This window comes from Loxodonta africana, chromosome 1 (assembly GCF_030014295.1).
Source record: "Loxodonta africana isolate mLoxAfr1 chromosome 1, mLoxAfr1.hap2, whole genome shotgun sequence".
Classification (NCBI taxonomy): Eukaryota; Metazoa; Chordata; class Mammalia; order Proboscidea; family Elephantidae; genus Loxodonta; species Loxodonta africana.
The window spans coordinates 52,367,240-52,382,715 of NC_087342.1; the positions used below are offsets into that span (position 1 = coordinate 52,367,240).

Genomic DNA, 15,476 nt, shown 5'->3' on the forward strand with positions numbered 1-15,476 from the left:
CAGAGGTGACTTAGTGATTCATTAGATCTGGATATATCCAAGTTGCAGGTTGGACATAAATGCTCTGGCCATTTTAGTTAATTTCTTAGGGGAAGTCAAAAGAAAACAAATTTTAAAAATACCCACCATAGAATCCAGGAAGTCCCTGGGTGAGGAACGGGATCTGTTCCTAAGTCTGTCTTTGTAGGTTAAATTTGGATGAAAGTCGGAACAGGTACATAGGGCTCTTATTTAGTGTCAGTCAAATGTCTGTCTTAGATACAGTACATATTTTACCTTCTTATGCACATAAAACACTTTCAGACCACCCAAGGTTTTCATGAGCATCACAAACTAGTGTCTGTGTTCATTAGTACAAACTATTGTATTTAACTCAAATTTTTAATATAATAGGTTTTATGGCTGTCCATTCTTAAGTACGAGTTGTCCATAACTTGGACGTTCGTAACCCAGGAACTTCCTGTAATGTCAACTTAGATCAAATATACTTTCCTATCACAAATTATAGTGGTTGTATGAGCAAACCTTAGTTCTGTATCTTCATTAAAAGTCTAATATTTGTCATTTTCATGTATTCTAGTAATTGATTAAAATTAATGTGATTTCCCTTAAAGTTTTCTTATCTTCTTAAATTTCTTTATAAAAATTCAAATTTAAAAAATACTGCTGGATACCAAGACAGAGCTCTGTGGAAAATATTGCCTGGCTTTCATTCTGTCCAGGTAAGTATACTGTATCAGAGTAATTAACATGGGAACCCTCCACTTCTGGTTTAGCATAAATTATCAGCTCTGACACAAGTAGCTATTTATAAGATTTGTACCAAAGACACCTTATCCCCAGTGACAGGCCCTCAGCTATAAATGTAAATTTTAAAATGTAAAGAAAACACACTAGTGAACCATATTTATTTTAATATCTATTCAGTTTCTCTGCAACACAAAAAAGTATTTTAGCTTTGAAACATTAATTAAAACTGTACAAATACACACAGCCATAAAGATGAAATGTGTGGCACATTACCATCAGAATAAATTACTCTGTAGATGTTAACATTTTTCAACAAGGCGAGCAGAAACTTCCGTTGCCAAAACACCGTATTATTATTATTTATAATGTGCCTTTGCACAATGCTCATAAGATGACAGCAATTCCATTAGCATTTGTTACAAAGTCATACAAAACATAAAAATATCAGCAGCTGGTAACATTGTTGTTCTTTAAAAAGAATATACAGTACTAATGTTCAGTCCATAAAATGGCAGGTTTAAATAGAATAGTCCTAGATTCAAAATGTCTACTTTAAATACCAATCTGGAAATAAAACCAAGGGGGAAAAAAAGAAGTCCCCAGTGATATCACTGCCATTGCACCTGAACACATCTGCTCTCAGAGCCAATGTCAAGGTCAGAGCAGTCAGTGACCTGCAGCAGCAAGAGTTTGCTTTGGGGGACCAGCTCACACACCTCATCTTTTGTCTGGTAGGAACATGGAAGTATTTTGAAAGTCTGATGAACAAACGTCTTACACAGTTTCAAGAACTTTCTTAATGACGTGAAGATGAGAGAAGCTTTGCCTGGTTAATTCTGAAGTCACAAAGCCAGTGGGCTTTATAGTCATCAGGAGTTAACAGCAGTTACACTGGTCAAGGTCAAACAATAGACTCTTTCGCCACTAAAATCACATGGCATAATTTTGGTGTTCTCGATGTTAAAGACAAACTTATTTCTAAGAAAGACACTGTGCTCAAGACTGGAGTTACCATTGCTTCCAGGACTTCAAAGTAAAACAAATGATAAATTATAATCTTTGTGCCATTGCCAAGAGGTAGAGGCTTAGCCAAATAGGAACCAAAACTGACAGCCCACAGAGGTCTACCGTTGCTATGAAAAAACAAGACAAAACCTCTGAGGCCGATCACTGCAAAACAATGAAATATTAAGTAATTAGGCAAATATACAACAAATGAACACTAAATATTTAGTTTCTGGAGCATTTTAAAAAATAGCTTCTTATTATGTTTACTATATATTAATTTGTAGATCAAATATCTGATACTTTGGCAAATAGTTTATTCAATACTTTGTAAAGTCCTACCCATATATCAGCATGTGGGCAATGATGCTAAGAAAATGCATTTCACTGCTAGGAAAGAAAGAAAATAGGAGATTATTTTTGCTCCTTAAAGTACCCACTGTACCATATTTCTTCCAGAGCTCAGTAGAAATAGACATCTGTAGACATTTCCCAAGGTCGGTGACTTGCACAAATTGGGGGGCAATGCTTCGGGCTCCGCGCCAGCACCTCCTACCTATGGCCTCCGTACTTGGCCACCCAGTCTGTCCTTCCGTGCACAGAGGGAACTGGCTGTGCACGGCTCACAAGGTTTAGATTTTTTGCCGCAGGATTGTAAGTAGGTCCTGAAAGCTGCCCCCGACCAGTTTTTGTGTTCCAGGTATATTCTAAAAGAAATAAAACTAGGAATTAGAATTTTGTTCATTTGATGATCAAATCCAATATTAAGTAATTAATCCTGTCATTTTATGGGGGATCTTTTGAATTTATTTTTTAATTATTAACCCTGGTCTTTGAGGGTTTATTATGTTGACACTAATTAGAATTTTCAATAGGTTAAGAGCCAACATTTCTGAGTTATAGCTCTGATGGCTGACATTTCTGATCTGACCAAGGAAAAGCTCTTGGTTCAAATTAAATGGGCGACACCCACAGTGTTAGAGAATTTGTGAAATCACACTGGAGTTAAATCTAAATGATATTCAAAATTCACAGTATTAATATAGAAAGTTTATTTGTAATTTTGAGTCCTGTAAATCTCTGGCTTCACGGTGTTACAAAGTGAGCTTCTGTGATAGATTTTAAAAAACAAAGAGGTGGTTCCTTATAGTCAAGCAACTTAATTTCTCATTGGGAAAATTGTGTATGATAACATGACCACTTTAAAACACAAAGATGTACATTCCTAGGGTCACAAATCTTTAATCACAAGGCTGTTTTAGTCATCCATTTAGCTGACTAAAGCGTTGTTAAAATCTGCTAAACATTTGCTCTTATCTGAACCACTTATAAAGATGCTTAAACATCTCAAAAGACAAAACAACAAGTCATTTTAGAGAGAACGCCTTCTATACTCCCTCCTTCATCCCCCTCTCCAATGCCAGTTGAGAGCTGGATGTCATAGGTATTCTGAGGAGGGATATTTGATCTTTCTATTTGGGATTTAAATTATCTTTTCACACTGTGTAGTTTCCATCATTCTTGGATTAAACTCTAAATGTCAATATGGAATGAGTGGGACGTTCTTGTACATTTAACACTGGCACAGTGGGTAAAGTGCTCAGCTGCGAACCAAAAGGTTGGCGGTTTAAACCCAGCAGCTGCTCTGTGAAAGATATGGCAGTCTGCTTCTGTTCAGATTTATAGCCTTGGAAACTCTATGGGGTAGTTCTACTCTATCCTATAGGGTTCTATGAATTGGAGTCAACTTGATGGCAGTGGGTTTGGTTTTTGGTTTTATACCGTGTTTCCTTGGGTGGTTTCCCAGCTGTTTTCTTCTTAGACTGTAACACTGGGAGCAGAGGAGATGACAGCAAGTGGGTCCTGATGTGCTGCTAAACTCAGTTTAAAGCCGACAGGGATTAAGGAGGACCCAAGCTTGGTCAGCACTAGGAGCAGCCAACCGTCACTGTCTACTGTTCTGTGGTTTGGTTGGAGAAGGGTATTGCATTCTACTCTTACTCGGCTTGAAATTCTCAAAGCCACTAAAAAACTACAAAACAAAGGCAGGGACAATGTGTCTAGAAGGGCCCATTAAAATGCACTATGTTTTCCAGGAACAGCCCCTTAGTTATGGCTCGTTGGAATATAAACAAGAATTAGTCTGTTAAATTAGCCAGCTCCCCCACATCAGATGCGGAAGTCAAAATGGTACCACGTGTGTAGGAGAATGCATGTACAGGGTATGGGGACAGGGAGCAGGGAAAAAAAGGCAATGGGCCCTGAGACTCAGATGGGGGAAAGGGAGAGGGGCTAAGCTAATAAGAGGGGCTGTTAGCATGGAGAAGCAAGGGGCTTGGGGAACAACAGAAGCTTTTCCCAGGTAGCCTAAGTTCAGTCCTAAACACACTTAATGGAAACTGTGCAGGCCAATATTTTTTAAAAACTTCTTTGAGGAGAGAATTGCTTTGCCAAGGGCTTAGAAGGTGGTAGTATTGACATTTAAGATCCTTTTCCAGGAACCCTGGTGCTGTAGGGGTTAAGAGCTACAGCTGCTAACCAAAAGGTCGGCAGTTCGAATCCATCAGCTGCTCCCTGGAAATCCCATGAGACAGTTCTACTCTGTCCTGTAGGGCCGCTATGACTACGATTTGGAATCGACTCTACAGCAGTGAGTTTGGGTTCTTTTTCCCCCCAGAAATAATAATGGTTTTAGGACTCAAGCCCTCTTGGTGAAGAAGCTAGAGGCTGGCAAAGGAGCCCAGATCTTGTGGCCGGGCCAGGGATGACTTTGTTCCTCAATCCAACTCTCCTGCTCAGGCTGCTAAGTGTAGTCGGCCTAGCCCAGCAACACCAGCTGTGCCTTTATTCTAAAAACTGTTTTTGTCCCATCAAGGGCATTTAACCTCTTATAAAATTGTTTGCCAAAGAAAAGGACTTTGTCTCTAGTTATGGATTTAATTAGCACCACTACTATATAACTCTTAAAGCCAAAAAAAACCCCAAACCTGTTGCCGTCGAGTGGATTCCGACTCATAGCGACCCTATGGGACAGAGGAGAACTGCCCCATAGAGTTTTCGAGGAGTGTCTAGTGGATTTGAACTGCCAGCCTTTTGGTTAACAGCGGTAGCTCTTAACCACTACACCAGCAGGGTTTCCCATATAACTCTTAGTGAGATACAAAACCTGTGTAAAATGGAACCTTCTGGAATAGAGTCCTTGGGAAGCCTGAAGGAGCTAATGTATGGAGAGCACTCAGAACAGGGCCCCACGTCCCTACAGCGTAGCTGCATGTGAAGGGATACGCCACTACGTTGTTATTTTCAAAGCAGGAGATGAGGAGGTATTAGGAAGTTTGGGATGAAAGATTGCATCGGGAGGAAAGAAGATGAAAATAATTTGACTCTGCATTTCAAAAGAAGGGGGGTGAGGAAGAAGAACAGAGAGGGAGACTCTGCAAGGAACGGAAAATAGTCGAGTAAATACGGTAATGACCTGGTTTTATTTTCTTGTGGGAAACTGTCACACAAGTGGGAGGACTGGAAGACCCATCTCTTACACAACAGTGTTCCTAAGGATTTGCAATTACCACTTGAGAGTGATTAATATTTACTTCTTTTTTTTTTTACCTTTCCTCCTATCACCATCTGTAAGAAAAGCTGATAAGCAGAGTAAATGAAGAGATGAAAAATCATGAGAAAGCATTGACTTAAAAAAAAAGAAAACAGGAATATGCGTGGTAATCTGACAGAATAATAATTACTACATATAAGCCTTCAATATTTTACAAAAATATTTTAAAAAATCTCTACCCTCAATTTCTAAGAGCAAGTACCCAGATAAAATAACTTGAAGCATTATGATTTTCTGCTTTTATACTAAAAACTGCTACTAAGTCACAGTGAGTGGCTCATTGTGAGCTGGGCTTAAAATATTTGAGGCTTTATAAAAACCACTGCTCTAGATAAAATGTTTACTTACATATTTTGTTTTGGCAGAGAGATAATGAAGCAATTCTTTTCATGGATAAGGTAACTAGGTACTGGTAATTCAAGCAGTTATACTGTGGTAAGAATCCCTGGGTGGTGCCGATGGTTAACACGCTCAACTGCTAACTGAAAGGCTGGGGGTTTCAGTGTATCTAGAGGCACCCTTGAAGAAACGCCTGGTGATCTGCTTCTGAAAAATCAGCCACCGAAAACCCCATGGAGCACAGCTGTAGTCTGACACACATGGGGTTGCCAGGAGTCGCAATTGTGATAAGAAATGAAAAATTACAGAATTCCAGTGCATTTCAAAAGAAGTGCATTTATATTTTTATCTCCAATTGGGTAAACTTTAGTGACTGGCAATTCTAACCAGGGGTTTTCACATAAGATCCTGATTAGGATAGGCCCTCAGAATACTATTGGTGTAAACTTTTTAAAGTATCCTCCCAAAGTTCTGATTATCTGCCTTAGTGCTTATTTTAGGTGCTTTAATAAGAATATCTACTTTAGAGTAAGATGACCAGAGAATGTTCATAGTCAAATACAGCCAGCTCAAGCAGAGAGGCATCACCCTCAATTTCAAGTGCATAAGCTTGAATGTGGCCATCATTTGCCACGTCACTGGTGGGCAGCTGGTCTAAACTAATTATATACCATTGGAGGGTGGGGGAATAAACCCTTTCACCACGTAAAATGCACAGCGAAACCCATGGTATCCAAGTTCTGCCACAGTTTATCTCTACGATCCAAATTGGAACTATAGGGAAACCACGTGTAAATTGATAAAGAAGTAGAGTATCAACATTTGTTAAGCTTTCACTCTGCCACCTGGGCAGAAAGCTCTGAAAGTGCATCGTCTCACTGGGTAGCGAATACATTCTTTGGGGTCAGACAGAGTTTCTCTCACAGCTCCACCCTTCACTAGCTGCGTGACCTTAAGTAAATTGTTGTCGTTAGGTGCAGCAGCCGAGTTGGTTCAAATTCATAGTGACGCCATGTGACAGAGTAGAACTGCCCTACAGTGTTTCCTTCGCTGTAATCTTTATGGAAACGGATCACCAGGTCTTCCTCTCATGGAGCTGCTGCGTGGCTTCGAACGGTCTACCCTATGGTTCACAGCCAAGTGCTTAACCATCGCGCCACCAAGGCTTCTTTAAGTAGATTACTTAATGTCAATTTTCTCCTCTGTAAAAGAGAGATCTGTCTCACCAGATTGTGGTGAGGATTCAGTGGGATAATCCCATTTACACAGTGCCTGGCAGAGAGTAAGCACTTAATGAGAGGCTGCTCTTTCTTCTTACAACTATTAGACTCTCAAACTACATCTTTGGAAGAAAAATGGGACATGTTGCCAAAAACAAGTAGAACTGTATTAACAAGGTAGCCTAATTTAAAAGTCTTAGGAAAACTGACTTTGTAAACTTAAAGAAAAAGAAATAGCTCCTCTCTGGTCAGAAATCTAAAAAACTATCTAAAGATGCTCTTACCTGAAGCTGTTGCGCCAAGAGGTGCTAAATGGATCCTTTGGCCAGCTGACCCAACTTCTTTTTTGAGAAAGGAAGGAATATATCCTGACTGATTGTAAGCAGCATAACTTCCAAGATTTCCTAGTAAAGTGTCATAAAGTTTCATAGTCAGAGGTGGATACTGTAAAGCACCTACAACCTCTAAACACGATTCTTCTGAGCATCTACTATATTCCAGGCACTGGCCTACGCTTTGCACAGATACTCTTACTCAGTCCATATAACAACCCTCTTATGCATATTATTATTCATATCGTGTGGCTCTTAGGTGTCAAGTAACTTGCCTGAGGTCTCAGTGAATAAGTGATCCAGTTAGACTCTAAGCCTGAGCCCAAGGCCAAGTTCACCCTGAACACACCAGGTATTTTTATGACTCCCATTCTTACCATGAGGGTGTAGTTCGTACCAGGAAGCCCGTTCTCCGAATCCCTCTCTGTGCCTTTCTTCGTTTTGTAAAATCATTACATTAAGTGCACCTATTCTCATAGGGTTGTTGTAAGGACTGAATGAAATATTACGCAAAGCACGTAGCACAGAATCTGGTATTCAATGAATGTCAGCTGTCATCATCATCATCATCACTACTGCTGAACAATTCATCAGAGAGCAGCTTGGGGATGGGTTGGAGGGAGATCTAAAGTCAGGAGACTAGTCAGAAGGTCGCTGCTATGGATGAAACGAGAGAGGAGTGGGTTGACAGGGTGGCGTAAAAGGAGGACTATAAACCCTTAGTGTCCTGCTGTTATGGGTAGAATTGTGTTCCCCCAAAATATGTATTGGAATCCCTATACCTATGGATGCAATCTAACTGAATGCAATGTAATCACCACCTGTAATGTAATCTAAGGTAATGAATCAGTTGAGATCATACCTAAACTGAATCGCTTTTGAGTTATAAACAGAGCAGTGCAGACACAGGGGGAACAACAAATGCTATCTGATGATGACAAAGGCAGGTGAATCCACAAGCCCAGGAACTCTAAGGACTGCCGACTACTAGAAGAAGCTGAAATAGATAAAGAAGCACCCCCCCCCACCCCCACCCCCACCCCCAGCCACACTCTGAATTCAGACTTCTAGCTTCTGTGAGAAAATAGATTTCTCTCCTGTAAAGCTACCCACTTGTGGTATTTCTGCTACAGCAGCACGGGCAAACTAAGACAGTTGTTTGGGTGACTGGTGTATTATTTAAAGGAAGCAGCCCAGGGGGGGAGTCAGGCATGGGCAAAGGACCTGTGCCTGTGGGATATTCAGATGGTGGAGTCTGGGAGACAAGCTTGGGATTTGTAATTATCAGGGTATGGTGGGCACAGAGCTATGGGCATGGAGGAGCCAGCACAAACACCCAGAATAGAGCTCCAAGGAACACTGACAATAAGGGCAAGCAGAGAACGGGGCCGTGTGACGGAGAGAGAATAGACAGTGAGGTAGAAGGTAGGAAGAGCTGGGTGTGAAAATTCAAGTGAATACGTAGTGTGAAGAAAGGCGCAATGCCAAGCAAGCAGAGAGGTCTGCTTGGAAGCAGGCGAGCACTGCCCATCGCAGGTGGCCATCAGGAGAACGTTAGGACCTGGAGGGAGCTGCTTCAGTAGAATGAGGAGCAAACAGGAGGTAATGAGAGGAACTGAATGAGTGTAATTTCTCTTTCAAGGAGCCTTGCTACGCAGGAAAGGAGACAAGTTGTTTGTTAGCTAGAAGGGAAAGCAGGGCTCTGATCTCCATGGTGGTTTCAGAAAACAGCTCATCTGGCAGCTACTGCTGAGGCACTCTGACGTAGTGTGATCTGCTCACTGTCTGGCCCCTAAGCTCTGAATCCCTGGTGTCTGTCACGGTGCTATGCAGGGTGGACAGACGCTCAGTGGTGTTTGCTCTTGAATCAGCAGATGCCAAACCCCACTGTTATTTATCAGAACCTTTTTAAGGGATGCTGACGCTATGACAGCTAATGACCAAGGATTTCATACAGTAACTCCATGTTCTCTGCCTCAACTGTCTTTAACACTACTGAATTTTGCATCAGCACAGTGGCCAAATTTGCCCTTTCTTTTCACCTCAGATAAAAACCGAAACCAAAGTCATTGCTGTTGAGTTGATTCCAACTCATAGCGACACTTTAGGACAGAGTAGATCTGCCCCAGAAGATTTCCAAGGAACACCTGGTGAATTTGAACGCTGACCTTTTGGTTAGCAGCCAAACTCTTAACTACTACGCAACCAGGGTTTCCTTTCACCTCAGATACTCATTCTAAATTGTCAATCAGTCCTTTACTTCAAAAAACTTTTTAAAAGGAAGTTCAAGGCAGCAATCCCATTCCATAGCAGCTTCAGAACCTCTCTCTTGCACTCATCCTCATCATCAAACACTTAACTGCTTGCTTACTGTGTGAACAAATCCTATGGTTATATAACAATGTTGGTAGTTGCCATTGACTCGATCTCGATTCTGACTAGGTAGGTAAATATTATTTTCTTCATTTTATAGATGGGAAAACTGACTTAGGGAGCTTAAATAACCTGTCCAAAATTACACGGCTAGTGAGTGACAGAATGGGGTGATGTCAGACTCTAAAAGCCATGCATTTAGCAATTCTACAATGCTTCCACCTGTTGGAGAAAGAAGGGTCAAAGGCAAAAAGCGAATGGAAAATTAGGTCTTCTTAAATTACTTTGGCTTGTCTTATAGTCTGAAGTGCCTTGTGAGATGCAAATTTTTAGGTGGGAGCCAGTGGTTAACACTGTCTAAACCAGTGACACTGAGCCCCTAGGACTCATCATCTCTTTAATCTGGTTAATTTTTTTCTTTTAAATGGTTAACATTTAAGAAATGATCTTCAGAACTCTTTTAAAACTATTGCAGGAATTAAAAAAAAAAAATTGCCATAGAGTCTCTGACTCATATCAACCCTATAGGACAGAGTAGAACTGTCCCATAGGGTTTCCAAGGATGTAATCTTTATGGAAGCAGACTGGCACATCTTTCTCGACAGAGCGGCTTGTGGGTTCGAACTGCCGACCTCTGCGTTAGCTACTGAGTGCGTAACCACTGTGCCACCAGGGCTCCTATTCCAGGAACACTGATTGTAAAATTAGACAAAAAAAGCCTTTCAATTTTCTTTTTCAGTAGAATTATTTCCTTAGATTCCATACATTGCCATAATTAACTTAAGAAGACAAGCACGGAGCTTTCTGGGAGAGAATTAGTCCTAAATCTCCACTACTGAGGTTCCTGAAGACATAGAATGTGTGTTTTTCCCCAGTCCTGATCTGATTTCTAAACCAGGTGACTGGCCATCACTGTGGCCTTTTATGACTTAAAAGGGCTTATGGGAAAATGTAGAAAAGAAAAATTGGATCAAGAGATTCAAACAGCAAAGTGTTTAACACCCAGAAATTACCTTGTGGGTCCTCTAACTTGTCGAGAAAGCTTTCCTTGCATGACAGTTTTTCAATTGGTTTAATTATGCTTTCCTCTAAAGAGAAGGCAGATGGAAGGAGAGAGTGAATAGTAAGGAGATTGTTTTAGGAAAAGCAATGGAAAACTGGATTTGCTGATTCATGGAGGGATACGGAGAGACCTCTGAAAATGAGAAATGTTCCCATGTGTCTGTCACAGCTTTAATTTGATGCCAACTGTGTATGTCCCCTGATACTCAAAGCTGCAGTGCTGCAGTGCTATTGTTTAAAATTATTTGTGTAATTAGTTGGTTCAGAGTGAAAATTATTTTAAAATAACAGAAAAAATGAGCAAGTTCTACTGCTGCAGAGCAGGACGTCTCAGCCCTAGTAGGTGGCTATGGCTGAGTCCTTAGCCTCTGGGAAGCTTGTAAAGAGTCCAGAGTGGGCTGATGTCACATTAGAGCACCTTAGTAGACTACTCACTTGCCACAACAGTATTCTTTGAACTTTTTTGATACAACATCACCTACATTTAAAAAAAGAATTCTGTTCCTCTTAACATACTTTTAAGTTGATACCTACAGTTTTTCATCTTAAGTTTTGCAGTGACAGAGGAGGTAAATTCTGGCATATTGTAATTACTGGCATCTAAAAATAAAAGGATCACACCTTTCCTTTAAATATAACTAGTGGATTCCCAATAACAGTGATTTTATGGTCATCAATATTGATTTAAAATATATGAACAAATTCCTTTTTAACAGTCAGAAATTTTATATTAATCCTTTTTCTCCTTAAAATTGAATTTTCATTCACATTCCCCTGAGCTTTATCAAAATATATTTTTAGGCTTCAAAGTTTTTAAATTGATCCCCCAAAATGTGTACAAATTAGAATTATTCAAAAAAAATTTCTTGTAACCATAAGTATATTAAAATACTGTTTTCTGGATATGGTTGTAGCTGTAATAATTTTTATATATAATTAATCAAACAAGATAAATATTACAAATTATGATTATTATATGTGAGAAATAAGTTATTTTTCTGAAGCATCTCTTAAGGAGAAGGATAAAACTATTTTTCAAGTGGTTCATGTATCCAGAAATGAATATTCCTTATTGCCAGAAGTTCGGCTGATTGCTAGGGTTCAGCATCAACTCTACTTTTCCTTCTTGCCTCCTGTTTTAACGTGTTTTCATCTTTATAGACGGGAGCACTAGGAAACTTTGTCAACATAGATAAACAGCTGGGAATGAAAGGTTTTGCTACAGCGTTGTCACTAAATTCTTTGAACCCCTTCTTAAGTCACAGGCTAAACATCAGATAGAGGACTTACCACAAAAAATCCTTTCTAATTATCTGTCAGCTAACAGCTCAACTAGGTCCTCTTTCAATTTTTTGAAAGGTAAGAACTAGAAAACACCTGACGTAAAAGAGGATCTGTTCCCCAGTCATCAGTTATTTCATTTCTCAACACTGACATCAATATATCAAACTGTCTTTTGATTGGCACCTCAGATATTTTTACCCCTGGGGACGCTGGAAGAGCACCTTAGTCTGCGGTGCGAAGTAGTCCTGTCTTTTGTCAAGTGGGAGGAGGACAGCTTGAATAGACACACCTTTCTCAGGTAGGTCAGGCTTAGGAAAGAATCCATATAGAAGTTTAGAATCTGGCAAATGATTCCCTTAAAACTGTCTGTGCTCAGGTATTAGTTGGAAAATCTTTACGTGTACCCCAGGGGTACATGAATCCCAGCTGGAAGAAGACAGCTGCAATAAATTTAAAAGTTAAAATCTGTAGGAGAAGAAAATGTAAATTTATTTGAAATATATTCTTGCTTTACCTGCATTATTCCTTTTGAAAGCAAATTCTGCCCCAATGGGCGCCAATGACTTAGGAAATAACTGATTATTCCAAGTGTACGGGTTCACGTCTTTTCTACTGGCTATCAGGGACACATTCTTAGGGTTCACACCTTAGGGGAACAAAACAATCATTTCAAAGGTGAGTGTGTGATCATGTAACTCGAAGGAGAAATATATAATACATTCACAGACTAGAAATAAGTTGAGAAAGAGAATGGAAATAAATTTAGGTTAAAATTTGGCAAATACTTGCTTTTTTAAATTTTTTTTAACATGATGTACTTCATAAGCGTATTTTCTACATGCTAAGAAATAATATACATTTGACATTCTTGTTAAAGGTTTTGTAAAAACTGAGGTGGCACAATTTTTCTTCAAATAGATGGTGTTGCCATGTCATTCACTATGTGTAAGACCCTGGAGGAGCACTTACTGTAGTGGGGGAAACAAACGGGACCAAGAACTCAGTGGAGCCTTAGAGGCACCAGAGCAGATGTACAGAGACCCCTCTGTAAGGCTGACCTGTGTCTTAGACACTTAGACATCATAAAGTCTAAAAGAGAAGGTGCTGAAAATGCACTTGGGAAGCAGCACAGTTTAAATCTTTATAATTTTCTGAAATCTGTGGTATGTCGAGTCAACCTTGGTTTAGGTACTAGTGGTCAAAGTGGGTTGTTTTAATCTTTTTTTTTTTTTTTTGAGATTTGAAAACTACTTGATTTGTTTCCTTTTCACTTAACCAATTACATTTGATTAAACTTCTGAGATGGGGGGAGCCATAATACCATCTAGGCCTTTGGCTCATATGTGGAGAGTCTTCTTTAGCTGGTACAGAAATCACCACTGAGGACCCAATTAATTTAGAACAGTAACAACTGTTTCCAGGCAGTGTGAGCTTTTGCTTCTCACAAAGTGAATTTGTTAGGAAGGTCTCATATTTATGAGATATATAATAATAACCCTTGTTTTGAAACCGTAAGTACTTAGCCTCAAATGTTACCTATTATTGGTTCTCTAAGAAACACTCCATCTGGTAAGTCATTACCCTTTCTTATAGGTTATAATTGCTTATTTTGGCCTCTAATAAAAGAATTATAATAGGCAACTACCTGACAATAAAAAAGATGCACTGTATGGCAATTACTCTTATTAAAAACATCTTTACCCAAAAAGAAAGTGCAAGCTGGAGGAAAAAATTAATCATCTCTTTAAATGAACACTGTTTGGCTTCTGAATATTTAAATTATTTTTTAATTCAGTTATCCTTGGCAATATTCCTAAATAGTTGGGTTTTTAAAGTATATATACTATTGAAGATAATTGGTTTAATTCCAGACTCCAATTTTATTGGAAATAGACACATCCTTGAATCTTAAATCATTTGTTAGTTTACAAGCTTTTATTGGGCACCAAAGGAGGTTAAAAAGCCAGTTAGCAAATATATACTGAGCACCTACTACATGCCAGGCCATGTTAGTGGCAATGGAGAAAAAGCAGAGAACAAAACAGACCTGTTCCTACCCTTTGAGGTCCTATGATCTACTCCAGTAAGAAGGGAGATGTTAAATAGTTACAATTAGCAGTGTGCAAAGTGTTTAGAAGAATCTAGTGCAGAGAGGGCAAATGACAGAAACAAGTAAGCCGGTCTTTCCTTTTCTGAAAACGTGATTTTTAAGCTGAAACGTGAAGGATGCTGAGGACTCAGCTAGAGGCATGGGGAGGTGCTATGCCTGGGAGAGGCAACAGCAGGGGCAGAGGACCTGAGAAAGGGAAGAACTCAGAGAAGGTCAGCACAGATGGAGGAAGAAAAGGCAGTGGTACCAAAAGAGGCTGGCAACGGGAGTGGGGGCCCGATCATGTAGGACTTCGTATGCCATGGTAAGAAATTTAAAATGCATTACAAGAGACAAGTATAGAAAGGACACAGGGCATTATATAAACAGGGTAGAAGGAAGCATGTAAGTGATGGATGGGACTAGAGAAGTATCCACAGATCAGGGTTTCAAAAAGCGCTAAGGTGTGACCTGCTCTTCTGGGTGTGAGTGTTCTTCCAGTGGTCAGTGGTTCGTGCTACAGAGTCCTTGTCTGGGAGCCGCGAGTGAGACCAGAGGGCACCAATGCGAGAGGGTTAGTGTTTCCTTCACATACTCTATTCGTAACTACCTTGTAATACTTAAGTAGCTAAGGCTTACAGGGTGAGCTGAGAGACGAATGCAGTCCCATTGTAAGTAACAGAAAACAGAATCTCAAAGTCTTGCTCCAAGAACACAGCCGGTCAGTAGCAGGTCAATAACTATGACTCTTGCATCTCTTTCCCTGAAGGCCAGTGTCATAGATCTGCCAGTCCTTGTAGTACAATGTCATGCTGCCCTGCAATTATACAGTACATTTCTCCAGCTCCCATAATCCTAAATGTTGATGCTTAATAAGACCTCTTATACTTGGCTTTATGGTAAAAAAGAGAGGGCCCCAACGATAATATTCAGGGCTTCGAACTGTTCATTCTAGTTTGAACCCATGCTAAGAATTTGCATTTCCACCCTAGAGATACTGAATCAGAATCTACCCCAGGGAATTCTTATGTATAATAAATTTGGAGAACCACTGCTCTACTACGGTTTCTTAGAAGTGGTCCCTAACCAGCAGCATTAGCAGAGCCTGGAAACTTGTTAGAAATGCAAATTCTCAGCAGGGGTTTGAACCAGAGCAAACTAGTTTGAAGCCCTGATAGTATTCTTTTTTACTCCCAAAGGTACTCAATTAAAAAAAAAAAACTATATACAGAGAGTGATGGAAAATTCAGGAATGGTTAATGGTAATGGTTGAACAACATGATGAACATATTTAATGTCACGAACTGTACATGTGAAGACTGATGAAATGGCAAATGTTTTGTTACCTATTTACCACAAAAACAAACAAAAAATAACCATGGATCATAAACAATTTCACAGGTCACCTC

The 15,476-nt window shown here is 39.8% G+C and overlaps 1 protein-coding gene across 3 annotated transcripts in view; it reads right to left on the reverse strand.

Annotated features, from left to right (window-relative positions):
* Positions 1 to 2,186: 2,186 nt before the first annotated feature.
* The window catches only part of MAK (male germ cell associated kinase), a 65,198-nt gene continuing 51,908 nt past the window's right edge, over positions 2,187 to 15,476 (reverse strand). Inside the window, exons 11-14 of one of the 3 annotated variants that reach the window (XM_023557688.2) lie at positions 12,493 to 12,624; positions 10,646 to 10,720; positions 7,212 to 7,331; positions 2,187 to 2,462 (exon numbers count right to left, since the gene is read on the reverse strand). In XM_023557688.2, the coding sequence (XP_023413456.1) occupies positions 2,308 to 2,462; positions 7,212 to 7,331; positions 10,646 to 10,720; positions 12,493 to 12,624 (482 nt within the window). In that variant the 3' untranslated portion in view covers positions 2,187 to 2,307. The remainder of the gene's footprint in view (positions 2,463 to 7,211; positions 7,332 to 10,645; positions 10,721 to 12,492; positions 12,625 to 15,476) is intronic. The other 2 variants (XM_023557689.2, XM_064280634.1) reach the window with 2 other exon arrangements.